The 27,169-nt window shown below is 44.8% G+C and overlaps 1 protein-coding gene across 1 annotated transcript; it reads right to left on the minus strand.

Moving 5' to 3' along the window:
- On the minus strand, nt 1-27,030 carry CEP57 (centrosomal protein 57). The gene is made up of 11 exons (XM_050941677.1): nt 26,880-27,030; nt 20,035-20,191; nt 16,117-16,296; nt 11,912-12,033; nt 11,139-11,255; nt 7,751-7,828; nt 5,257-5,361; nt 5,022-5,102; nt 4,028-4,272; nt 3,078-3,222; nt 1-1,312 (listed from the first exon to the last, which is right to left on the minus strand). Exons 1-11 carry the CDS (start codon nt 26,907-26,909, stop codon nt 1,076-1,078), a joined length of 1,497 nt encoding a protein of 498 aa, XP_050797634.1. The 5' UTR covers nt 26,910-27,030; the 3' UTR covers nt 1-1,075.
- Between the last annotated feature and the right edge of the window lie 139 nt (nt 27,031-27,169).

Consider the following 27,169-nt stretch of genomic DNA (forward strand, 5'->3'; position numbering starts at 1 on the left):
TCAAATTTGCAAGTTAATTTTATTGGTTTCCAATCATAAAACTTTATAGACACAGGTAATTTGAATCTGTCTTCTGTACATGCCATTACTGTGACATTCTTTACATTATTAATATAATAAATAACATTCACTTAAGTGTGCGAGTCATTTAGTACTCATACCTGCACCACTAAAAAAAGCAGATATCCAAGTCAAAATGAATACTATTTCAAGTTAAAATTAAGCAAGCTGCCAGCACTAAATGGCATGATTAAGGCACTTGCAAATTAAAAATGTCTGCACTTTACTACTCCAGCCAAAGTGCACTAGTAAATGATAGATTTTATCCCAATATTCCACATCAGAAGACTTCTCTCTCCAGTCTTAAGACATCATTACTATTAAATGAGAGTCAACTGGTAAGAAAAACTAGTCCAAAAGATAATTACTTTCTTTGTGAGTGAGTTGAAGTGTCCATTGCAATTAATAATGGCTAATGGAAGGTAGCAGACCTGGAACTGGATAGTTAAACAAAACACTTATAAGGTTCGCCTGCTTTTTCTTATGTTCTCAAAGGCTGTGCTGTCAGCAACTGTGTATACTTCCAGCAACTGATAACACCTTGTAGACTCTTGGCTAAAGCTTCATTTTCAAATGGTGATATGCCTTTAAGCAGCCCCATGCAGAAGTTCAATAGCAAGAGTTGTGAAGCCACACATCTTTTAGACAAGCCACCCATGTGAATAATGAAATAAAACATCGTGCAGCAGGCATGGAAGGAGGAGGCTAGAAGGGAAGACTTAGAGGAAGGATACAGCTGACAAAGGGGGAGATAATGGAGGGTTACATATAGACTCAGTAGTTAGATACATTAGAAATGAGGCCTTGCTTTCTCTAATCTGTGTTGTGGATGGATTAGAACCATAATAAATCAGACCTACAGATGCAAAATGGGGGGTGGGGTTTACATTTAAAAAGTGCACTTCGTAAACAGTAGTCTCTTTCACACAGTAGAAAAGGCATCTCTTAGACCTGGAATGTGAGACGTAAAGTTCAGACTGGTGGAGTTTAAGGAAAATATCAACCAGTACAGAAATCAGTAGTCCCAGCTAACATCATCTTTCTGAAGGGAAGTCTGTATACTCTGCATGTCCCGCAACAATTGAAGGTTTTTCCGGCTTTTCTCTCCAGGTTTCACTTTGATGGGGCCAGCATCTTTTCCCCTAGTTGTCACAGTGGTTGTTACTTTCACCTCACTAACTCCACTCCGGCTGTCTCGTGTTTCTTCAGCACGAGACTTTTTGGACTTACATTCTTTCTTGAGTTTCTCCAGCTGAAAGGAAAGCCCAAAGAGAAACATTAAGAGCAGCCCGGCTTCAGTTTACTTATTTCTCCCAATGGAATTAAAATCTCCCCTTTCACTCGTGCCTGTGACTCTGATAGAAAGCTGAGAATCTATTACCAAGACAGCCAATCTCCTGGAATACTTAAGAAGACTTCTCCTATACAGCATATATATTTACTGCTATAGCCAAGTAATAATGTCATAAATCTTTAAGAATATGGAGATAAAATCTGATTCCAATGCAGTTTGTGTTCTGAATTAGTGTTAGCTATTTTAGAAATCCTCTAACTGATTCTAGGGGAGTTTCTCCAATTGTGAGGCCATGTGGGTAAGAACTGACTTAAGTCTCCAATCCACACAGCCACTGCCCACCTTTTCCCAGCGATTACTAAAAATTAAGTTTTCCATTTACCTATTGCAGATTGTACAGGCCACTCACTGTCCTTAGAAAGCAGCTACCTGAGGTATCACTTTCAAGAGCTCTAAAACACACTGGTGGTATAAAGAACTGGCATCAGCTGTAAATGTGTGTAAATAGGACAGTATGCGACTCTCAGTACTACAGTGGTGCAGGAAATTTTTTTTCTAGTCAGGGGCATACAGTATTCACACGGAACCATGCCTATTGCCATACAATGTCAATGCTGCTACACCTGCCAGTCTGCAACAACTGTTTCAGTTTCTTGACAGGAATAACTATACACTGTCTTCTTCCACTGACCCAGACATTCCTCTGCAGAATAGGTTAATGGCTATGAATTCTTCAGTCATCTGCTTGATTGGAAATCTAGTGCATTGGTTCTCAATCAGGGGCCCGGGGCCCCCAGGGGTCCTCAAACAGTTTTCAGGGACGCCTCCAAGCAGGGCCAGCATTAGACTCACTAGGGCCCAGAGCAGAAGGGGGATGAAACCCAGATCCCTGAGCCTCACCTGGAGCTGAAGCTGAAGCCTGAGCAATGTAGCTTCATGGGGGCCCCCCAAGTAATTGCCCTGCTTGCTGCCCCATAACGCTAGCCCTGGCTTTTATATGCAGGAGTTTTAGAGCATGTTTGGAGGGAAGGGGGGCTCAAAAAGAAAAAAGGTTGAGAACCTCTGATCCTAGTGAGTGTGTGGGAAACATGCTCAACTGCTTTTGATTTCAGATGACATCTGCAGTTTAAGTCTTCAACACTTTGACTTTAGGCAGATGAAGTTTCTGTCTCTAGAGCACACACAATGTCAAAGCTGGAGATGAGGGGGTTGAAAACTGCACAAAGATATGCTACACAGCAATGTAAACTGAACAGGCTTGCCACACTGTATTTGATCTCTGGGGCAAAACAAACTTCAGTAAGATGAAGGAAGACTAGAGAAAGAAGAATTCAATACAGGATTAAAGTATCTATCTAACTTTCCCTCCAATATTTGTGAAATGTACATTCTAAAGCAAGACCAGATAGATCAGCATATGCAAAGCAGAGGACTGCCCAAAAATGTAGTGCAACAGTGAAAACAGACCCAAACCTTTTCTTGAGTAAAGTCTGGGTGACCAAAAAACAAAACTAACATACTTTGAGGAAAATAAGTTAGTCATTTGACAACTTGCAGAATGTCTTTGTGGGATTTCCCCCATGTACAAATGGCTCTCTCCCGTGATCACACAAGGCAGGTCATGTCTGCTGCTTCCAAATTCAGCTATAGCAGCAGTTCAGACAGTGACAGATTCCTCACAATAATCATTTTACAGAAGTGCAACTACAGGCAACTGACTTACCCGGGTCCGATGTTTCCGGACTTTACTTATTTGGTCTGCCTTTGCCTCCATTCTTCTCACCAATGCCTCAAGTTCCCGCTCCAGGTCTTCCCTCAGGCCAGCAGTTGGGGTTTCGTGGATTAGCTTTGCTAGCTGTTGGTGATCACTTACAAAAAGACGGAAAAAAAGCCTGCGTGTGATTTTCTCAACTTTACACTGTTTGCCCACTTGCCTGAGAAATGACATCTCTAGGGAGGCATATTATTAGTAACCAGAAACTGTCTCAATATAGTTCAGCTATGATGGCATAACAGGAGTCTGTAATGTTCTTGTTGGTGAGCGCTGTCAACGTGGAATGCATACATGGGCCACTGCTGCTGCACTAGATAACTGATCAAATTAGTTAGGCCTAAATATTACTAATTTAAGATTACATGGATGGCCTCCTTTAGCCATAGTCTTAGTGCTCAGTCCGTTCTGAGGAGAGTCCTGTTTCCCATTCTGCAGTTCCTTGGTTCATTTGCATTAGCTGCTATTTCAGGTCTGTGCTCCTACTATGGATGATACATGAGACTAGTGAAGCAGTTTAGATCCTGATAACTAGATGACTATTTTAGCAGAAAGAACAGCAAGGCAGCCCTCACAAAAGAGTAGTCACATTTACTCACTTGTCTGATGTGTTATGAATAAACTCAGAGGTGCACCTCTTGGAACTGCTGCTTGTAAATACTGCAGGGCTCGGTGCATTAGTATGTAGTCATAACCGAAGTTAAATGTTAATCAGTGTTACAGGGGAAAAAGGCTGCCATGATTGGACAGAACTAAATTCTGACCCACCCCTGCCTAAAAGCATCCATCATCTTTGGATAAGGGACTGTATAACCCCCTTCTCTCCAGAAAACTCCCACCACCAAACCAAAATCACTGGCAGTATAAAACATTCACTCTTGTAATTTAATCACAGGACTCACAAACTCATCTGCCCAAATTCATCCTGTAAAGTCAGCAACACTTCAGAAAGCTCTTCCTGGGATACTGAGGAGTCTGTTGAGAAAGAGGACTTTCTGCCTTTGCTGGGGTGAGGTGCGTTGCCAGTCGGCTTAGGTGGTGGAACATCACTGATCACACGATCGTTACACAGAGCTTTAGAGTGTTGTTTCATTAGATGCAACACATGTTGTACATTGGCTCCAACAGAATGGCTGGGACTAGTAGACTGAAGGGGAAAAGTAAAGTAGATGTGAATAGATCTCTTAACAACCTAGAGCAAGAGCGATTGTAGGACATTTTATTTAGAAACAACTCTGATTACGTGGTATTTCTCTTGACTTGCTGCTAGTGACTTTTTTAAGAAGAGCTTTGTGTATGAGTGAATCCATGCTTGTGAAAAGTGCTTGACTAGCAGCCCTGAGAGCAGGGGAGACGGTTCTGAGCATGCCAGCTCGGTGTTACAGAAGACAAAACCAAGTATTGCAGGAAAGGCTGGAGGGAAAATTACGAGTTTAAAGGAAAATAGAACTGTTAAGTAGTCTGACCACTAGGTGTCATGAAAGCACCAAACAAGATGCCAAACCTGTGGGAAAAAATGCAGAAATTGGGCTTGTTTTTTACTTAAATGGCTTGAGTGTTGCTAGTTGGCTAGTAGCTTCTTTTTTGATTGGCTCCCAGCAAGCGAGGTGGGCAGGAGGGGAGGGAGAGTGTCAGGGGTGCACAAAGGGTCCACCACAGTCCCAGACTGCACGCTGGGGGATCTAGTCACACATTGTTGGGGCTCTTAGGGATTGGCTTGTTTTGAAATGGGATTAGCTTGATTTTTGGCTTACTGTGCAAGTCGGGGTGCTTATTTACTGTGTGAAAGTTGGCAACCATGACCTGGAGCCCCATCTTCTGAACTAACTTCATACTCAAAGTGTAAAATTCTCCAGAGCTTGCTACTTGTAGGCATTCAGAATTAACCCCACTCACCTTTCCAGCGACAAATGGCACGTCACCCAGACACAGCCTGTAGTGGGGTTGTGCATGGAAATGTCTCGTGAGAGGGCGTTTCTAAGAAGAGAGAAACTGTCATTAGACATGACCCTGCCAAACCCATACCCCTCTGCTTTCTAGGAAAAAAGAGCCAGCTACCTGATCTCTCCCTCTCACCCACCCACTTCATCCTCCTTCCTTCCCAATACAATTTACAATGACAGCGTGCTACCTTGTCTGGCTGCTTGGCTTTCTTCTTTGTTTTCCTTGGCTTTGGAGGAACTGATGGCGTTCCTGCCTGCAACAGTATGCGGTTAGTCTCCAGTCCTGTCTGAAGCTGTGAATGGAGTTAATAGTGGGAATTATGATTTTTTTTAAAATAACTGGAAGGTATTAAAAAAACCCAAAACAATCAAACCCTGCAGTCTAGGACTGGCCAACCAAGGAGCAAGTTTTAGACAGTAAGCTCTTTGCGGCAGGGTCTGTCCTTTACTGTAGGTCTTGTACGTGCCTAGAACAACAGTACGCCCATGTGGTTGAGGCCTCTAGGTATTACTGCAATGTTAAACACCTACAGTAGTGACACCAAGTACATCTAGCCAGGGGCTCCAAAGCTTTATTAGTTCATATACCCCCTTAAAAAGTGATTGGAAAGTGCATGGATGGATCAAACTCATGTACCAGTTTCAGAACCTCTGATCTAAACAACTACCATGAATTCTAGCTCAATGAAGAATTACCAGTCGTAATGAGAGGCTGAATGAGCCACAAGCCACTTCCCTGCAGGCAAGTGTGAAATAACATTACATTCATGCACTTCCTTTACATCACTGCTGACTGTCAAAGCGTTAGCCCTGCCTCGTCAGTAAATGATGCCACATCTCTGAGGACATCCCAGTTCCTTCCACTTTGGTTGACTCGTGTTGAATACATTCTGTATTTTACTGAAAAAGTTGAGGTTTGGAGTGATCACTGTGCAAATGGATCAATATAAAAAGTTTAATTCTTTTCCTCAAAAGTTCTAAGACATGACTTCAGAAATCATTATTTCCAGCCACCAGTGAACATGCAGGATTAATGTGAGAACCCCTCAACCTCTCTATAAGCACCAGTGCTGGTGTTCGGTGTTACCTTCCAGCTACTTTAGCACACAGAGTATTATTTATTATAGTGCCAGTGATGTACATGGCACCAAAGTTAAGAAGGTCATTGGCCTGAGAGGTTTATATCTTGATGCAGGCAATACTGGTTTGATGGTATCCTTTTGTCCTCTAGTCATTGCTAGTTATTGTAAAGTGTTGACTCAGTTTTTTTCCTTGATCCTACTTAAAGCATAGTTCTGCTCTGAAGAGATTTTAAATTTAGAATTGTGGGATTCCCTGTTAATTGTGCCAATATCTCCATAAACTGCTAGTCCTGCAAACTTAACCTGGGCTGAATGGCAGCTCTAGATCCCCCTCCCCCCCCCCCCGCCTCCCATCACCAATAACAAGTCCCACTAATAAGATGCAGGCCAAATTATGCCTTTAGTTATAACCATCCAGCTATAAACAGCCTTCAAATACAGCAGTATCCATGTAACTGATGTTTATTATGGCCTCCAAGGATATGTGAAAGGGAAAGAATCCAGCTTTATGCTGAGTCCAGGTTGAGTCTGTAGGGTTAGCAGTTGAAAAAACACAGCTCTTACTTGGACACTGAGCAAATGCAATATGGATTCTGACAAACATGGAACCTCCACCATGCTATTTTTACAGTCACCCTTAATGGAGATGTGAATTTAAACTGTCAAGAAACCAATAGATAATCTACAGAAATCACTTAAAATAAAAAAACCCTTGAATTCAGTAGAAAATATTTTTCTATCCATCCTAAAACAGGCCTACAGTTCCATCCTAGGTCATTTAGGAGAGGTCAAAAACCTCTAGGAAGTCAATCATTTTCTATTCAACTTTTCAGAGCAGAACCAAACAAAGCTAACTCAGCTGAGTCCTGTGATGTGGTCTCTACCAAACATGAGTGCTTTGGGACTTATAGTTCAGTAGCCTTGGGAATGGCAGGCCGTTAAAGCATGCTTGGTATAAAAAGACCTGTTTTCCTTAGTCTGGGGAGGAGAGGGTAGGATGTGTTGCAAATGTCTGCCCATGTGGAGACTCAGGAAGGGCAGCAGTCCTAATCTTTGCTAAGGCAAAAAGGGCTTGAGGAAGAAGCATGTAAAAGCATGTGAGGAAGTCTTGGAAAGGAACTGGACAACAGATGATTTGGAAGCCTCGAATGACAAGAAGCTTCACCCAGCTCAGGGTGAGGGGGCTATATAGGCCAGGGAGTTTGATTTAGCTGGAGTTGAAAGCCATCCAGTTAACTGAGTGCACTGGCTAGATCTGGTAATGGTAAACTGCATCCTCATCATCCTGGTTGGAGATTATCTGAAGTAAACACCAGACTAAGTTTGTGTTTTTATAGTAAAATATAACTTACTGGACACCCTCTTCTTGACAGGACTGGGGAAGTCACAAAATGTCACCCTTCCCCAGTTCCCAGCCCTGCCAGAGAAAGTTTTCCACCATTTCATGCAAAAGAACAGAAGAGAAAGTGGTGCCTTTGGTATTCTTGGATTCCATCACCAACCAGACTGCACCGAGCTTTTCATTACATAGCACATGAGAGATCCGACCAGTGAGCTTAAATGAAAGTTTAATAAGAGGGAAAGATTACTTGCTGGTTACCTCAGCTGCCTTCTCCTGCACAAGCTTCCTTGCATGTTCCTCCTCTTGGAGCTTCTGTTCCAGTTCTTTCATTTTTTTCTAATTGAAGTTCAATAAGAAAAATGTTGTTACTGGTGGAACGCCTGGTTCCTTTTTTCTAAAGTCTTAAAATAGGAACTTGAACAAAATTAAAACTAAATAGTTCAATGCATTGTTTTAGACCAAAGACTCCCTTCAGATTCAGAATATCTGAGTCTCATCTGTCTTTAACAAGTACAAGCAGGCCTGAATATTTAAAATTGAATACACATGGGAAAATCCAGTTTATTTCAATAAGACATTAATTACAATGCCTGAAAGGCTAGAGCAAGTTAGTGAAGGGTGTAACCTACAAAGAGGAAAAAATGAGGAGACTGCCTTTCTTTAAAAATACATAACAGGCCTAAAAGTGGTTTAACATTTTTTTTTACATTAAAATTTAGGTCTTGTCCAGTGTCTCAGGCCAAAGAGACAGCTAAAGAACCAGCACATTTTTGATGTCAGATACTGTGCAAGTTAGAATAGAGACCTGAAACATATTTTGGGTTTATTTTTAAACACGTGTAACTAAAATGCCTCAAACATTTGCGACAATAGAGGTCTTTGAACATCCAGACTGTAAGCTGACGACAGAGGTCAAACAATCATAAGAGACATCCAAGTGGTCTTCTAGCAAAGCCAGAGAAGACTGACTTCACATTCCTGACATTTCTAAGTAAAATACCAGGCCAAAAAAAAAAAAAAGCACACCCTTTGAAAAATCCTTCCAGGGATTCTTTATACATCATGAAGCAGTAAAAAAGCACCCATTTTCCTCGGTGCAAGTCACTCCTAAGGTGAAAACCTTGGCTTAATGAGATGAAGTCACAGCTTTGTGATGAGCATGACAGGTCTCATAAAAATCAGAACCTTAGAATGGACAGTAAAAAAGGCCCAGGACTCTAGAACATGACTTAGCCTTCACACTGAAGATTAAACATTGCACCCTAACATAATCCAAAATCAAGCTGTCGTCAGAAAACAAATGTACGTTGTATTCCAATTGCTATGTAAATAAATGGAAGCATATTTGTTAAATATTACATTTCCCCCCCAACACAGTTATGTGCATTACTAAGTCTGTGCAGTATTGTTGTAGCTGTGTTAGTCCCAGATACTAGAGAAACAAGGAGTAATCTCTTTTATTGGATCAACTTCTGTTGGTGAGAGATGCTTACAGCGAGCTCCTTGTCAGGTCTGGGAAAGGTACTCCCAGTGTCAAAGCTAAAGACAAGGTGGGACAGATTGTTTAGCACCCTGCCATATACAGGGGGAAAGACATGGGAGAGAAGGTATCTTGAAGGAAGGAGGGGTTTGTTAATGGGTTAGAGATTGTTGTACTAAACCATAAATCCAGTTTCTCTACTCAGGCTATGATTTTTAGCACCTTGCTAGTCATTGGAAAACTAAGAGCCTATTTTATGCTGGTGTAACTGCACTAAAGTCAATGAAGTTTCACACTCCCTAGCTGACATAGTTATACTGGCAAAGCCCTGTTGCAAACACAGCTATGCTATAGAAGAGTGCCTGTCAACTTGGCTAGTGTTGTTTACGCTAGCAGAAGAACTCTGGTCTTACATAGCATCTCCACCAGGGGCTATACCAGCACTGCTATACCAGCAAAAGCTCTGTAGTTTAGAAAAGGTCTTAGTCTCAAGAGTTGATCAAAGCTTCCTGGCTCAGATTTTGCACAGGGAGGGAAAAAAACAATTTGATTTTGCCCCAAAATATCTAAATTCTTCAAGAAAACAAATATTTCATTTTTGGGTAACTTGGACCTGAATAAGAATATTGCATTATGTTGAACTGACCCAAAATATTTAGTTTCAAATAGGGAAACAGTTTATTTTATGAAACTATCAGTGTGTTGCCTTCTGGGCACTGTAGTTCAAGTCCCCATTCTCTCCTATGAGCCAAGCTCCCTGGCTGGACTACATCTTCCATAATGCAATATAGATTTGCCTCTGACAACACTGCGTGTAGTGCAGAAGGTTACCACCTTTGAAATGATGGGTCCCCAACAAGGCCATCCCACCACAACCCAAACTCCAACCCCAAGGCAATATTCCCCCCCCCCCCCACAGCCCATTTATAGTATCTAAAGAGAATACATATAGATAAGATTGATAACATGACATGTCTCCTCACTCTCACGTGACTCAAACCCTCTAACACATGCATGTGATGTGCTTGCATGCTGATGAGCAGAAAGCTGCTGTATTTTCAACAGTTTTGATCTGTTATCACAGGGGTAGGCAACTTATGGTACGCGTGCTGAAAGTGGCACGCGAGCTGATTTTCAGTGGCACTCACAGTGCCCGTATCCTGGCCACCAGTCCAGAGGACTCTGCATTTTAATTTCATTTTATATGAAGCTTCAAACATTTTAAAAATCTTATTTACTTTACATACAACAATAGTTTAGTTATATATTATAGACATATAGAAAGAGACCTTCTAAAAACATTAATGTATTACTGGCATGCAAAACCTTAAATTAGAGTGAATAAATGAAGACTCAGCACACCACTTCTGAAAGGTTGCCGACCCCTGGGTTATCGCGTAAACTGCGGAAGTGGGAACACCGTAGCATCTTTAACTGAACACAAACTTCTAACATTAGATATCCCACTGCACTGTGAGAATGCAAATCTCACGTTAAAAAAAAATGGCATATTAAATATTTTTCTGGCAAATCCATAAAAAAAAACTGGCCAGGCCAGTCAAATACCAGCTAGCTGGTAATCCTAGTGGTGCATCATGGTAGATGTAGTCCAGCAAGGGAGCCTGGTCAGTGAGCGAAAAGATACAGCAGGTTCCCAAACTACAACTCCTATAAAGCAATATGCGCCAGTAAGAAAATGCAGTTTAATGTTTAAATGACTATAAATGAAGAGTTTGGGGTCTTCTAAACAAAAAAAAAAATGAAACCTCTCAATTTTGGGAATGTTTAAATGGGATAGCTCAGTGGCTTGAGCATTGGCCTGCTAAACCCAGGGTTGTGAGTTCAATCCTTGAGGGGGCCATTTAGGGATCGGGGGCAAAAATCTGTCTGGGGATTAGTCCTGCTTTGAGCAGGGGGTTGGACTAGATGACCTCCTGAGGTCCCTTCCAATCCTGATGGTCTATGAAACGTAAACAATTCAGAATTTGTTCCATACAAAAAATTCAACTTTACATCCTGATTTGGGTCAAAAATGTTAAAAAATATCAGAATTTCCTGCAGGATGCACATTCAGCTCTATCAGTGATCTTTTGGTAGAGGACCAAAACATGCTCAATACTCATGACCAAGACAAATCTGATTTAGTGTGCAAGAGGAATGACGGACCTCTGCTAGAGCCTGCATTGCAGTTAGTTTGGTGTATTCTTGTTCCAGCAAATCCAGCTTTTCCAATTTAGATTGAACATGAGATTGATCTAGAAGTCGGTCTCTCTCTAAAGTGACCTACAAAGAGAAAAGGAAAAAGCAAAAAACTGTTAGAAATGCACCACCAAAGCCTCAACAATCATCCAAACCTTGAGTTTGAGAACATGCAGAGGCATCACATAATGCAAGGAGAAAACCAAGATAAGTCTCTACAAATGTGTTAAGGATGTAAACATCTGCGGGGGGGGGGGGGGGAATTATTTATAGATGAGGAGTGTGGTGACCAGATGTCCTGATTTTGGGGTCTTTTTCTTATATAGGCTCTTATTACCCCCCCACCCCGTCCCGATTTTTCACAGTTGCTGCCTGGTCACCCTAACGAGGAGTTTAGGGGGGTTGCAGGCAGGACTAAGCACTGTTCTAGAGGTATGGATCTGTCATTGGAAGGAACTAAGACTCAGGATTTATTGATTCAGCATCATAATGTGAGAGCACATCTGATTTCAACAAGAGATGTGTTCATAAGGAGAAAGCAAAATATCAGTGTTGAAATAGGACTGGCAGATATGAGCAGAGAACTGTATTCTTAATTTATTTAGCTTAAAGACAAATTAAAACAGCACAGAGAATTACATTTAAAGGTGCCAGAATTACAATGATTACTCAACATCATGCCTTAATTCATTAAACTTCTCTAGTATAACTAGCAGGTAAACTTGGATTGGGGAACTTACCTGTTTTTCCAAGACACTTGTCTTTTCATTTTCTGCATGCTTTATCATATTCCTCATATATTCCAGCTGCTTCTCTAAAAGCCTGCAACGAGATTCAGCAGCTGCCAGCTGAGAAGACAGTTCTAAGATAGAGAAAGTGGAAATGTGAGATCAGTCAGTAAATTCTCTTCCAATAGCATCCCCCTAAGTGCTGCTCCAAAACAAAGGAACAGTCTCTGCCCCAAAGAGCTCACAGTTTAAAAATCCTTCCATGACACCAATCATCCAGTAGAGCAGAGCCTTGCAACGGGACTGGGATTCTGCGTGTTCCACAGGACCCACTGCCAAAATAGTGGGAGTGGGTAAAACATATTTTATTATGGGCAAGATTGGGTGAGCAAAAAAAAATCAGACACTGGTAATTTGCAAGAAAATACTGAAAAAAAACAACCTTTTAATACTTAAATTTAAGCGAGAAGATTTGATGTCTATTATAACAGTTAAAGTATATTTTTTACATGGCTTAAGCAAGATTTGTTTTATTCTTGTAGTGGTAAAAATGGTCTCTGAATTCCATTTATATTTATAATATATTAACTGACTTTTTTTGTAGCACGGGGGAAAATATGACTCTCAAACAGGATCTAAGGTTTTTGCAGATGGGAGCAGGATAAAAATGTAAGAAACAATACGAGAGTGGGTGGAGGAGAGAGTGGGTATTGCAGAGTGACATGGGACCAGGATTAAAAAGAACAAAAAACAAAAAACACTGTCCTGCACAGGGCACTACAATAAAGTAAAATCTGTAGGAACCTTTCATGTCAACTAGGACATCACTCCCTCCATAGCTTAACAGAAAAAGTAATCTGTGATTTAAAAAAAAAAAAAGAAAGAAAAAAGTCTTAAACAGTTCTAGTTCAGTGGCACAACCAACACATCTTTTCTTACTCTGAGGAAATCAGTCTGGCCACTTTACCTGAAAAATCCTGGTGCTAATTTTCTCACACTCACAATGTACAGTCTCTACAACTAGGCAAGTAATCAGAATCCTGCAAATCCTGCTCAATGACACACAACAGGAACTGTTAGCATGTATCACAGACCACTAGCTTCATTTGAGCACAACTGGAATTACACCTCTACCCTGATATAATGCTGTCATCGGGAGACAAAAAAATCTCACCGTGTTATAGATGAGACTGCATTATATCAAACTTGCTTTGCCCACCCTGTTCCTTGACCACCCCCTGCAGAGACCCATCCTTAATCACCCCAGGACCCCACCCCCTATGAAACCCCCCTGTCCCCTGACTGCTCCAACCCCTATCCACCCCCATCCCCTGCCAGGCACTCACCAGCCCCATCCCCAGCCATGTCGCTGGGGGTGGCTGGGAAAGGTCCTGCACTCACCTGCCCTGTGGGCAGTGGAGCGCCACGGCTGGGCTGCTCTGCTTCCCGCTGCCAGTGAGTGCGGAAGGCGTCCTTTCCCCAACCTCCCCGCACTCACCTATGGCGAGAAGCGGAGCGAGGCATCCCCAGCCCACTCCACTCTGCCACCTCCCAGCTGCAGCACTCTGCTTCCCGCTGCAGGTGAGTGTGGGGAGGGTGAGGAAAGGACACTCCCCATACTCACCTGCAGCAGGAAGGGAGTGCTGTGGCTGGGAGCTGGCAGAGTGGAGCGGGCTGGGGCCAGGCTGTTCCATTTCTGCCGCCTCTGGTGAGTGCAGGGGGGTCCCTTCCCCCAAGCAACACAGCTGGGGCCGGGGCAAGGGAAGCAGAGGGGGCTGCTCCCAGCCCCCGGCTAATTCCCCGGGCCACTCTGGGACTCTGGGGCCCCCAAAAATGCCCTCCCACAGCTCCTGCCCCCCAGACCAGGGAGGAAGGGGAGCCGCAGGGGGAAGGGAGCCCTGGACCGCTCCCGAGACCCTCTGCCCCTTATCGAACACCTCGGCCCCGCCCTGCCCCGGCACCCTTAACATGCTGCTCAGAGCTTGTATGAGGGGTCACGTTATACCGTCTTGTATGAGGGGTCACGTTATATCGTGGTAGAGGTGTATTCCATTTGTTTTCCAGAGAGTGACTTCACCTCTTCATCTCCAATCCTGCTGAACCTAGTACAAGGCTACACTCATAACAAGATCAAGATGCGCCACCGTTGGCAGCCCTTCCAGAGCTCTAATAATGCAGAAAAATTTAACTTTTCCCAGTGTAGACAAGGTATAATGCATTAAAGGAATGTATATATGGCTAGGTCTACACTACAGTTGTGATTGAGGCTTGAGATTGATCTACCCGCAGTTGATTTAGCAGGTCTAGTGAAGACCAGCCAAATCAACACTGGAGAGCGATCTGCTGTCAACTCCTCTACTCTATCCCTGATGAGAAGAATAAGGCAAGTCAACGGGAGAGTTTCTCCCATCAATCCCCAGTGATGTAGACCTCCATGGTAACTTAACCTAAGGCACGTCGACTCCAGCTACATTATTCGTGTAGCTGGAGTTGTGTAGCATAGGTCGACTTACTGCGGTACTGTAGACATAGCCTATGAGTAAATTACTCCAGAATAATGTAGGGTGTAAATTTAAAGCACAATAGCTATTCTGGAATAACTCCCCACATGGACACTCTTATTCTGGAATCACAGTGTCCACACAGGGAGCTATTCCAAAATAGTTTATTCTGCAATAGCCATTTCAGTCAATTTCCTTGTGTAGACAAGCCCTAACGCCTGGCCTATGCTAGAAAATTAAGTTGGTTTAACTACATCAGTCGGGGTGTGAAAAATCCACCTCCCTGAGCAATGCTGTGTGACGTTATTGGTATAAACTGGGACCATATAGAACATGGTTTGCAACCAAGGTCTTGTAATGGCACCAAATCTTATGTAAAGGGGGTCATATAAGGTGTCTAAGATCAGGTTATGGGTTACTGGTTATGATTATGCTGTCTGTATGCCTGTATCATTTTGTACTTGAAGTTATAAGTATTGGCTGTATGCTGTCTGTATTTCAAATTGGTGCTGTAGTTCTGGGTGACACCCCAGACGAGTTGGTGTTATCTCTGCTTAGCCTGCTTGATGGCCCATTAAGGACCATCAGCTACACAACTGACCCATTGAGAGGAGGCAGATACGCCTTGTAACTCAGCAAAGTATGCAGGGACTTGCCCATGTGACTCCAGACTTCATTTTGCTGTAATTTTCCACAGTAAGAACAAAGAGGTTCTTACACCTGGAAGAGCCTATATAAGGCTGATGCCTCATCTCCATCTTGTCTTCAATCCTGCTTCTTACCTCTGGAGGGCTCTACACAAGGGACTGATGACCCATCCCAGTGGGGGATGTTCTCCAGAGACTTGATTTGAACCTGCACTTTACTCCATCACTGCTACAAGCCTGAACTAAGATCTTTGCCATTACTGTATGTAATTGATTCCATTTAACCAATTCTAGCTCTCATCTCTACCTTTTTCGCTTTATGAATAAACCTTTAGATTTTAGATTCTAAAGGATTGGCAACAGCATGATTTGTGGGTAAGATCTGATGTGTATATTGACCTGGGTCTGAAGCTTGGTCCTTTGAGATCAAGAGAACCTTTTTCTTTTACTGGGGTATTGGTTTTCATAATCATTCATCCCCAGGATGAGTGGCACTGGTGGTGATACTGGGAGACTGGAGTGGCTAAGGAAATTGCTTGTGTGACTTGTGGTTAGCCAGTGGGGTGAAACCGAAGTCATTTTTGTCTGGCTGATTTGGTTTGCCTTAGAGGTGGAAAAACCCCAGCCTAGGGCTGTAACTGCCCTGTTTAAGCAATTGGTCCTGAATTGGCACTCTCAGTTGGGTCCCGCCAGAACCGCATCGTCACATGCTGTTAAGCCTACGTAAGTCCATGGATACACAGCACTAGGTCACTGGAAGAATTCTTCCATCAACCTGGCTACCACTTCTAGGGGAAGTGGATTCCCTACACTGATGGGAGAACCCCTCCTGTCAGGGTAGGTAGGTTGTGTCTATGCCGAGGTGCTACAACGGTGAAGTTGCAGTGGCGCAGCTGTGCCACCATAGCATTTTAAGTGTAGACAAGCCCTAAGTCTCTGTGGGCACACCACACAAACAGTTCATTCCTGGCAGAATGTTCCCACACAATACACTAAAGCCAGTCAGCGACCTTGGGTGGAGTTTGTATTGCTAGCACCCTGACCACGCAAAGGCTACATGTAAACAAACCTTGATTTTGCTTGGACACCTCCGTCTTGGAGTGCTCCCTCTGTTGTATTTGCTCATTTAGCACTTTCTTATAGTCGGATGTTTCTTTACTCAAGTGTTTCACATTCTCCTCTGCCTGAATCCGTTCCAGCTCTAGTCGGCGAATTTTCTCCTGAAGATTCTTCAGAGCAGAAAATATTGCTGTAATTGAATTAGACACTCTTGTTACATGCCACTAAGAGACAGTGCCCTCAGGTTGCCACCTGAATATTAAATGGTTTCTTTCTAAATGTGTTCATATATTAACAAATGGCAACCATTCCCTCCTCTTGCTACCTTCCTGCACTCCCTCCACATGCCAAGACCCATGCAACACTCATGTCCCTTAAGTCTGGTCAATACTGGGGAAATTTCCCCCAAGGTCCTAACTGATTTTTAAAGAGTCTCAGCTTAATAGAGTTTCAAAGTGCATGAGGTATTATTGGGTAAACCAGACTGCACTGGCCTGAACAAACTTGCTTCAGTTGATCCGGTTTTGAAATCAGTTAGCGGTTTGGGGACAACTTCTACAGGACAGCCCCTACTCCCAGGCCCCTTTACCCACAAGTTGATTTTAGCCCTTGACAATATCACAAGAGTCACTGGCCATCTTTGCTGGGTGGTGTTGGTCCCCCTCCCTCCTTCAACTCTACCTGCAATGAAAACATCCTGGACAATTGGAGCTAGTGCTCAGTGACAGAGAAATTGCCTTTAAATTAATATAATCTACAACAGATTTCCTGACTGCATCTCACATTCTATCAGATAGGTAGAAGAAGGCTAGCACTGACGTGGTAGTAAGGTGCAAGACTGATACGCCACTATAAGCTCAATAGGATATATAAACCAGGGGTGGGCAAACTTTTTCGCCTCAGGGCCACATCTGGGTGGGGAAATTGCATGCAGGGCCATGAATGTAGGGCTGGGGCAGGGGGTTGGGGTGTGGGAGGGAGTGCAGGGTGTAGGAGGGGGTGCAGTGTGCAGGAAGGCGCTCAGGGCACGGGGCTGGGGTGCCAGAGGGGTACGGGATGCAGGAGAGGGTTCAGGGCAGGGAGTTGGGGTGCAGAAGGGGTGTGCCAGGGGGTTAAGGGGCTCAGGCCAGGGGTTTGGGGTGCAGGAAGAGTTCAGGGTGTGGGCGCTTACCTCAAGTGGCTCCGTGGTGCAGATTCCCTGCCTGCCCTGGCCCCCCACCGCTCCTGGAAGTGGCCAGCATGTTCGGTAGTGACTCCTGGGGCTGGGGTGGGGTGGAGCAGGGCAGGTGGCTCTGCTGCACACTGCCCTCGCCTGTGGGTACCACCCCTGAAGCTCCCATTGGCTGCGGTTTCCCATTCCTGGCCAATGGGAGCTGCGGGGGACAGTGCCTGCAGGCGAGGGCAGCGCACTGAGCCCTCTGCCCCCCCGCCCCCTCCAGGGGCTGCAGAGATGTGGTGCCAGCTCATTCTGGGAGCGGAGCAGGCAGGGAGCCTGCCTGAGCCCTGCTGCGCCATGGGGCTGGCAATCCCACAGGCCAGACTGAGAGCCCTGATGGGCCGGATCCAGTCCACGGGCCATAGTTTGCCCTCCCCTGATATAAACAATTACTCGCTAGGATTTCAATGTGGCTACAGACTCAACCAGTGCATGAGTGTACACTGTGAATACTCACTGAAACCAGGGAAGCGAACGTGAATCAGAAGAGATGCAAAAATCCTCTTCTCCAGAGTGTTGCTCTATTTTCCTCCTAAGCTGCCCTTCTGGGTGCCACTTTTGTATCCTTCTCCCATTGCTGTTTTTTCCCTTTTTTCCCCCTTGGATTTGGAACTCCCTCCTCACTTCACTTGCACCCTTAATTCAAATTCCTCCTTTAAACCACCAGTTATCCCACAGAATCTTTAGACAGTCAACCACAATAAAAAAAGAAACTGCATCTTCTTGAGCTGAAACCTTATGCTGGTCATCTAAGGTACTATGGATCTACACTGTATTGTCTAATACAGGCCCAAGTTCTGCAAAAGGATTCACACCCATACCCCACGTGAAGTCCCAATAAAGTAGAATACATCTACACAGAGACCACATGTGCAGATTAGTATTGTTAAAGTCACATTAACATGACCCCTCTATACTGAAGCCCACACTGAAGGTAATAAAGCAGGTGCATTTATTAAAAAGATGAATACATGAAAAGGTGGATATTGACATCTTGGTATAAGATCACAAAAGGGAAAGAACAGTTACTATACTACAGTGGGAAAATTCTGAAGCAAAGATGTCAAACTCTGAATTGTAGACGAACAAAAACCATTGTTACTCTTAAAGTAGCTAATTAATAAATAATAATATATAAATAAATAAGTGCCTGGATGTATATTTTTATACATTACAGCTATAGAAACTGTAGGATTTAAAAGTATGGACACAAACAGTCAGTGGAAAGTAGCTAAATATTTGGATGAGCTCACAGGCAGACAGGGTTTTAGACAGTATGGCTCTGTTCCCAATGTGACAGCAAGAGACTGGATTTTTGTTTGTTTTTTCATTATGGTACAGATCACACAGCACGGTTTTTGAATTAAAAAAACCCTCTCTCACATTTTTGCTACCAGACTATTATTTTACAAGTCAATGTTCTGGAGTTAAAGGTCTTCAGCGCTGAACAATGAAAACCAGAAGGGATTACAACCAGCTGCACACCCTGGCTTCAGTTTACCACTAGGCAATATATGAAAATATACCTTCATCAATAATTCTCAGGAGAGCTCTTCCTGCACTACTGAATACTTCTATGTTTCAGCCACAGTGCTCCTTTAATTATGTATCAACAGCACTATCAGGACAGAAAGCAGTTTATGTGCCAGAGTGCATGTTACATTTAAGAAGCACTAAGTGCTTGGAGTTTACTACACACTGGCCATAAGGACCAGGCCTTTCCCAAGTCAGACCTCATTACAACAGCCACTCCAACCACGTTATGCTGCTTTATAACCTAGAGTTTGAATCCCGTTGTTTAGGTTCGGCTTAATCCTTCCTTTTTTTCCCATCTTCCCTCCAGGAATCTCAAACTCTTCACAAATCCACCCCTCCATACAACTCTGCTCTCATTTCATACCCCCTCATATGTAGTGCTTTTCCGCGTCCTCTAAATGTTCCTCTGGCAATTCTTCCCCTTCTACCTTTTGTATCCTGCCCCTTCCTCTACACTGAGTGCCTCCCCTCTCCTTCAAACCTACTTCTGAGCTCAAATTAAAGCCCTAATCACTGGGGGAGCTGGGAAGGCAGGACCATATGTCAGTCATAGGCTACATTATAAAGTCATTAGCCAGCTACCCATCCATCCAGGAAATTGCACTCGTTTTCAGTGCAGCATGACTGGCTCAAAATCAGACTTTTAGGCACAGGAGGTAAAAGATTCTCAGCCATGGGACTCCAGCTATGGCAGGGGTTCTCAAACTGGAGGTTGGGGTCATTAAGTGGGGAGTCGCAAGCTGTCCACCTCCACCCCAAACCCCACTTCACCTCCAGCAGTTATAATAGTGCTTAATAAAAAAAAAAAAAAGTGTCTCAGAGGTTTGCTGTGTGAAAGGGATCACCAGTACAAGAGAACCACTGAGCTATGGAGTGAATATTGCTCTGGGCTGTACTAAATAGTGTTTAGATCCAAATAAAAGCAGCACCTCTTTGATTAGACCTTTCCCTGGGAGCAGTATCACCCTAAGACAGATTTATAATGGGACAATGAGGAGGGCAAAACAGGAGGAACTAAGGAAAGAGAAATGACATGAAAGTGAGGAGAGATTAAACTACACCTCCCCTGGGTAAAAGCAGGAGAATCAGTGAGATTACAGCCCTTTGTGGGCATGCTCTATGCTTCTTACATGGCACCTAGATCCCACGGCAATAGATGCTGGACTGAACTATTACCTCTGCTGTTACTTTCTGGATATGGAATTACTGGTTTCTCAGGGGAACGCTGCAAATCAGAATTAATGAAGGGTTTGTATTTCGGATAATCTACAAATGACGCTGCAGAGAGTCCATCTGTGATTGATGCAGATTTACAACTTCCACGTAGAATACCCTGAAAAATGAAACAAAGTTGTTATTTGCAACCCTCATTTTCCAGTCACTAATTGCAACAAGCAGGGAGAATCAGATGTATATGGTGGTCATTATGCCATCAGGTTCTGCTACAGGAGCACGGGGAGAGGCTAATGGATGCCCTCTGAAGAGCCTGGGAAGGGGAGCTGGCAAATTACTCCAGCCTATGGTACACAATTCTCCTCCCCAGCTCCTAATTACTGACAGAGTGCTCAGCTGCATTTTGATTTTCATGAGCATTGCAAGAGACTAACACTATAATTACATTGCAAAGGCCAGATTTCCTGCCCCACAATCTGGGACTATGAGCTTCATTTTCACCCTAAATCATATCAAAAACAGGGTCTGATGTAAATAAGAAAAAAAAATTGTTCTGCTCCCTTGTTTCACTTTACTTGCCCCAGCACCAGACTTTTAACCCTTTACTTCCCACAACTGAAGGGGACAGGCTAGGTGCATACTGGCACCCAGCATATATATAACAGGTCTTCAGCATTCAGGAAAACATGTTTGCATGGAAAAGCCTAGGGACGTATAATCAACTGCGGTTTTCTTTATTTGCTTAAGTAGCACCTAGCCACCAACAAACAATTTTTTTTCAGATAGTCTGTTTAAACACTTGGACATTAAATTCCATAAGCAAAATAAATATTTGCCCCTTTTACTTACTTGAATTTCCCTTGAGAACAATCTGGCTACAAATCATGTTCATTCAGTTAATCTCTGTTTGAATGTTGCAATGAAGAGTCAATATAGCCATCCACTTTGGATCAATGTTGACAACCCCCAGCTTGTCTATACCATTGTATAGTTCAGACAAACGTTTCTTGCCACAGTCCAAATAATATCATGCTGTCAAGTACATTTTACTTATGAATGTGGCCAAGGAACAGTTTCATATGCTATTCCACAAAGAGAGACAGGACTGAACTGTTCCAGATGTTCTGTAAATTACTGAAAAATAGTGAGCTTTACAGAGATTTGGATATTTGAATTTTAAAAGTTTCAAGAACAGCATATACAGCAGCAGTAAGAGAGCACTCATAACCCCAATAAAATCACAACCTCACCAACTCAAATGTCATGACAGACCCCCCCCCGACCCCCACAAAAAATCTATGAGATTGGCTTAAAAAGAAATAATGTTACAAAAAGAATTAATTTTTTTTCTGGTTTTGGAACTCTTATGGGAAGGACCCCCTTTGTATGTGATGTTTCAGGAAATACAACCTGAAATGTACAAAAATTAACATGAAAATGGAGGGACCTTCATCAGGGTTAATCTAACTCATGGACCATATTCACCAAGCACAGTTTCTCTTCCCTTTCCTGGGCGTCACCCCCATGACATAAGTTGTGAAAACAAAAGTGCTCGTGTAGACAGCACTATGTTGGCAGCAGAGTGTCTCCAATGCCATAGCTACCACTGCTCGTTGGGGGTGGCTTTATTATGTTGGCAGGAGAGCACAGAGCAGCTACACAGACCTACAGCGGTGCAGCTGCAGCGGTACAGCTGTAAGGTCCGTAGTGTGGACATAGCATAAATAATACTCTTAGACTTAACAGGAGAAAAATCAAGAGGTACAAGCAAGGGAGCAAACACCTTTTTAGATTAGATTTGTACAGGCTGTACACAAGTTAGATGAGATTATAAAGAAATGGAGAACCCAGGAGGCAGAAAGGCAAAGGAAGGTTCTTCCAGAAAGTAACTGTAGTAACCTTGCATAAAGGCAGCAAGAAGAGGTGGGCACAAGATGGAGAGAGTCAGCAGGGAGGGAAGTGGAGTGGGAGAGGATCCATGAGATTTTAAATTTGGATCCAGGCATGAATGGGGAAAGTGGGTGGAGTCTGAAGCTGCAGATGACAGCAGGTACTAGCACCCAACTCCTTTACATTCCTAATGGGCAAAGCTGCCTAGGAATTTTGCAGTTGAGTTTTTCTGCAGGTAGTATCTAGGTACAGTACCTTTTTAGAGGAAAGGAATAGCAATTTGATTGTCTTATGCTGGATGGCACAAATGCAGGGTGGGACAGATTCACATAGATAATAATCATACCCTGATCTTCAGCCTAGATATCAAGATAGAGAACATTACACTGTCTTGGACAGACCATCACCTCACGAAAGCCAATGGCTCAGGCAATAGAAAAGACCAGTCATCCTGATTTGACCACGAGGACTCATGAACTCCAACCAACTCCAAAGCCTGCTAAATGGCAGCAATACTCCAGTCATAGGATGAGAGTCAAGGACCTGTGGAATAATCACCATTCTGCACTGGCCTCTGGCATTGACATGCTGTCTTACAAATTAACCCTTCCTCGCCATCACCAACACAGATACCCTTAGTTTTTTGGATGTGTGGGAGCAGCTCCTAGGTGGAGGGGCAAGGGGGCTCCGAACACTGCTGCGGTTCCCAGCCAATGGGAGCTGTAGAGCTGGTGCTTGTGGCGAGATCAGTGCGTGGAGCCCCCCGGCCACTCCTCCCCTAGGAGCTGCAGGGACACGCTGGTCAGAGCCAGGTAGGGAGCCTGCTAGCCCCACCAACTCTCCTTCTCCCCTGCCCCCCACCCCTTCCCTGATCTGCATGCTACCACCCCAAGCAGGGTCCCAGGCCACACGCTGCAGCCCACACACATACACTCCCACCAACGGGGGTCCAAAGCCACACGCCACCGTAGCCTCCCCCCAGCACCAGCAGGGGTCCTGGGCCACCTCTCCCTCCCCCGCCAGCACTTGTAGCATCCCAGACCGTCCCTCCACCCCACCCCAGGCACCCACATCCCCTGACCCATGTTTTAGTTAGGGGTATATAGTAAAAGTCTTGGACAGGTCACGGGCCATGAATTCTTGTTTACTACCAGTGACCTGTCTATGACTTTTACTAAAAATGTCTGTGCCAAATCCCTCCCCAAGGGGCTCTCCACCTGCCTGCATTTCCCCGAGTTCCATACATTCACTCATCAAGCAGTTCTTGACACCATAAAGGAGTCCTGATGTAACACTTGTAAATCCAACCCATGCCCTTCCTGGCCAAAACACTTCATTCAGAGACTGAATCTTCCCTTCTTCCTTCACACACATGGAAGTTCAACCAACACTGAAGAAACCCATCCTGGATACTTCAGTCTTAGCCATCCACTGCCCAGTGTCAAACCTGCGCAAGCTCACAGAGAAGCCAGCCAAAGGTCAACTACAAGCTCATGTAACTGAAGCCAACCTTCTAGATAGACCCAGTACAATCAGAAGTAAAACTGCCTTAGTGTGGCACTTGCTATTCCAAAGTATGAAGAGTTAGCATTGTCACTTCTCACTCCACCAACATTGAGAATTCTAACAGAGCAGATACAGTAAACCCCCAGCTGAGGATGGGTTTCCACTTTTAAAAGCCCACATCTTAACAGTATATTTGAGATTACCTTTATTATTCAATCTTCTCTCTGATTTGAGGCCAAGGCTGTTGCTCTGACTTCTGTCCCATCAGAAAATATAACATTCAGAATGCCCACCTAGGGACTATGCCGAGAGGACTACAAGCATCCCTACATCCCACTCCCCTCCCCTATAAACTCTGACTGCTGCAGGTGGAAAGGTGGGGCCACAGCAGTGGAGAAAGCTTAGTGAGACAAAATTGAGGAAGCTAAACAGGGTTAGGCCATGTCTACACTACAGGGGCTGTAACAGCACAACTACAGTGCTGTAGTCAAACAACTGTAGCAGCACAGTGTAGAGCAGGGATCGGCAAGCTTTGGCACACGGCGCGCCAGGGAAAGCTAATGGCAGGCTGGTTTGTTTACCTGCAGTGTTTGCAGGTTCAGCCAATCACTGCTCCTACTGGCCGTGGTTCACTGCTCCAGGCCAATAGGGGGCTGTGGGAAGCAGAAGAGGCAGAGGGATGTGCTGGCCACCCTTCCCACAGCCCCCATTGGCCTGGGACAGCAAACCGTGGCAGGTGAGAGCCACGATCGGCCAAATCTGCGGACGCGGCAGGTAAACAAACCGGCCCGGCCCACCAGAGGCTTTCCCTGATGGCCTGCATGCCAGAGGTTGCTGATCCCTGGTGTAGAGGTTTCCTCCAGCAACTGAAGTTTTTCAGGTGCTATAGGAACTCCACCTCCCCAGTCAACAGTAGTTAAGTCAAAAGAAGCATTCTTCCATGAGCCTAACTGTGCCTACTCCAGGGGTTAGGTCAGATCGCTCCAGCATTCAGCATGTGGATTTTTCACACCCCATAGCACTGTAGCTACATCAACTTAAGTTTAAGCGTAGCCCAGGTTTCAGTCATACCAGGCAGCTGAGTCTAACCTGTGGCCCAGGAAGTGGGAACAGCACTTTCATCGAATGGTTTATGGCCGATTGCCAGAAGTTCTCAGAAGTCAGGCTCATGCCCTCCCAGCAGTTGCACGTCCTCTCACAAACGCAGTTGCTAGCAAAAAGAGCAGACTTCACTTCTGAGGGCCACGAATGTCAGGTGAAGGCAGCAGACCAGGAAAGTGTGGGGAAACGACATTCTCATGGCTATTCTAGCTTCACTGGCCAAGCAATTCTCTACGATCACCTGCCTGGTAGCCTACGGAACACTACAGCACCCTCAATTGTGTCCTATTGTGCTCCCCACAACAGTCATGCTTTCTTCCTCTCCCTACTCTGACTTCCATGAGAAGGGGAGAGGAGGGTCGCACTGTGCTTCCTTGAGCTAGGCTTCTTGGGAAAGGTGCATGTGGGGACAGTTGAGGTAAGTCTACACTGCAGCCTCCCAACCTAGGTAGACAAGACTCAAACGAGCACAATAAAAAATAACTGTGTAAACATTGCAGCTCAGCCTGGCACTCCCAAATTCAGAGCCAGGGGGCCATGAAAGCTTGAAAGCCTGAGTTACAATGTCTACAGCACTATTTTTAGCACATTAGCTTAAGCTGAGCTAGCGTAAGTCCACCTACCCAGCCTGGGAGGCTCTCTCCCAGCTGCAATGAAGACATACCTTTCTGGTCTCTAGATTGTGATTCTTTGGGCTTTTAGGCCTTGATTTAGCAGGGTTCTTAAGCAAATGCCTAATTTTAAGCCTGAGCAGTGCTGAACTGAGCCTATGATGAGTCCTAGTGCAGACATCATCAAACCAACAACTCTGGCAGACACCAGAAAGTGCTGGAAAATACAAATTCAATGTAAAATTAAATTATTAGAACATTCTATTTCTTTTGAATCAAAAAGTCCTTTAGATGGGAATGTACCCTCCTCACTACACCAGAGTTTGAGGGAACAGCAACACTTTTAAAAGGGCCAGCCTTTTAACATCTGAAGCATTATCAGATCTGTCATACAAATGCACCACTAGACTGAAGACATTTAAAGTTCAAAATTTCACTTGATCTTGCAAACATGTTTTTTATATGTTCAATATCTTTTAGCAATTTATTCTGCTTGGATTAGGTTTTGGCTTCAGCTTTTAGTAACGTAAACACCTCTTCTTATCAAACTGTGTTGGTCTCCACTACTTCTCTGGTGGCCACAGATACCAGACTGTGCTGTGCAACACAAAGACTCCCACTAAAAACCAGTAATACCACTGAGAGGTTTTACACTCAGAGATCTGTATATTTTTCTGCATCACACACACAAAATATTATAAGTTTTCTTAATAGATATTTGTAGCCCTTTGTAAGTAAACGTGCTATTAGCTTATTAGATTCCACACAACATCACAATCATGTTACCCATCCAGAATTCTTTAGCCAGCTCCAAGCTGCTGAGGGGTGGTAAGAAACAGCTTGATACCAAGAGATGTATAAAAGCTATCAATATTATTTATTTGCTTTACAGTTGTGCCCAGAAGTCTCAAAACATGGAGATGCTGGGGAGGAGGAGGGGGGGCACCGTTTCCCACCTCCAACCAACCGAGGTCAGTGCTCAGGGGTGGTGGGTAGAATTCCCACCAAGACCTGTCCTGGGGAAAGGAGATGTGCTCCTGGGGCGTCTTTCCCCACCAGGAACTGTGCTGGAGGAAGGAATTGATTCTAGCACTCTTTCCCAGCCAGCTCTGTGCTTAGTAACACAGCAGGGCAGAATCTGGCTGTTTTTGCTCAGGAAGGGGTCCAGAGGGGATCTTGGCAGGGGGAGTCCCCCCAGAATCCCTGTTGGGGGGGATGAAAGGGGGATCCAGGCTGCGGGGGAGTGATCGGGGATCTTTCCGAGCCAGCTCCGTGCTCTGGGGGTAACCGGGGGATCCCCACCAGGATCTGTGCTGGGGGGGGGAGCCTCAGGTAATCCGGGGGATCTTTCCGAGCCAGATCCGTTCTCCGGGGGTAACCGGGGGGATCCCCACCAGATCCGTGATGGGGGGAGCCTTAGGTGATCCAGGGGGATCTTTCCGAGCCAGCTCCGTGCTGTGGGGGTGACCTCCACCAGATCCGTGCTGGGGGGGGAGCCTCAGGTGATCCAGGGGGATCTTTCCGAGCCAGATCCGTGCTCTGGGGGTAACCGGGGGATCCCCACTAGATCCTGTGATGGGGGGGAGCCTCAGGTGATCCGGGGGATCTTTCCCAGCCAGGTCCAGCCTCCCCAGGGCTAGGCTGACAGGAGCTTGGCCCCCCGCCGGCCCTCAGAGCCATTCGCCCCCCAGCTCGTACTGGTGGACAGGGGAGCGCGCCCATCCCGTCGCCAGTTCTCACCATGTGCTGGGGGTCACCAGCCGCCGCCATGTCCCCAAAAGGCGGGCACGGCAGGTGCGGGCCCCTTTAAGGCCGCGACGCCCATACAGCCGCAACCCCCACTCCCGTACGAGAGGCGCCTCTACGCCACCAAGGTGGTGCTTGACTGACATCGCAACTGACCAATGAGAAGGAGGGAGAGGGGTTGCCCAGCATAGATGCCGCCCCTTATGAAATACAACGTCTGTGCGTCACAAGCCGACATTTGATTGACGTGTCAGTTGTCCAATCAAATTATAAAGATGCAGTTT

Source organism: Gopherus flavomarginatus, chromosome 1 (assembly GCF_025201925.1).
Source record: "Gopherus flavomarginatus isolate rGopFla2 chromosome 1, rGopFla2.mat.asm, whole genome shotgun sequence".
NCBI lineage: Eukaryota > Metazoa > Chordata > Testudines > Testudinidae > Gopherus > Gopherus flavomarginatus.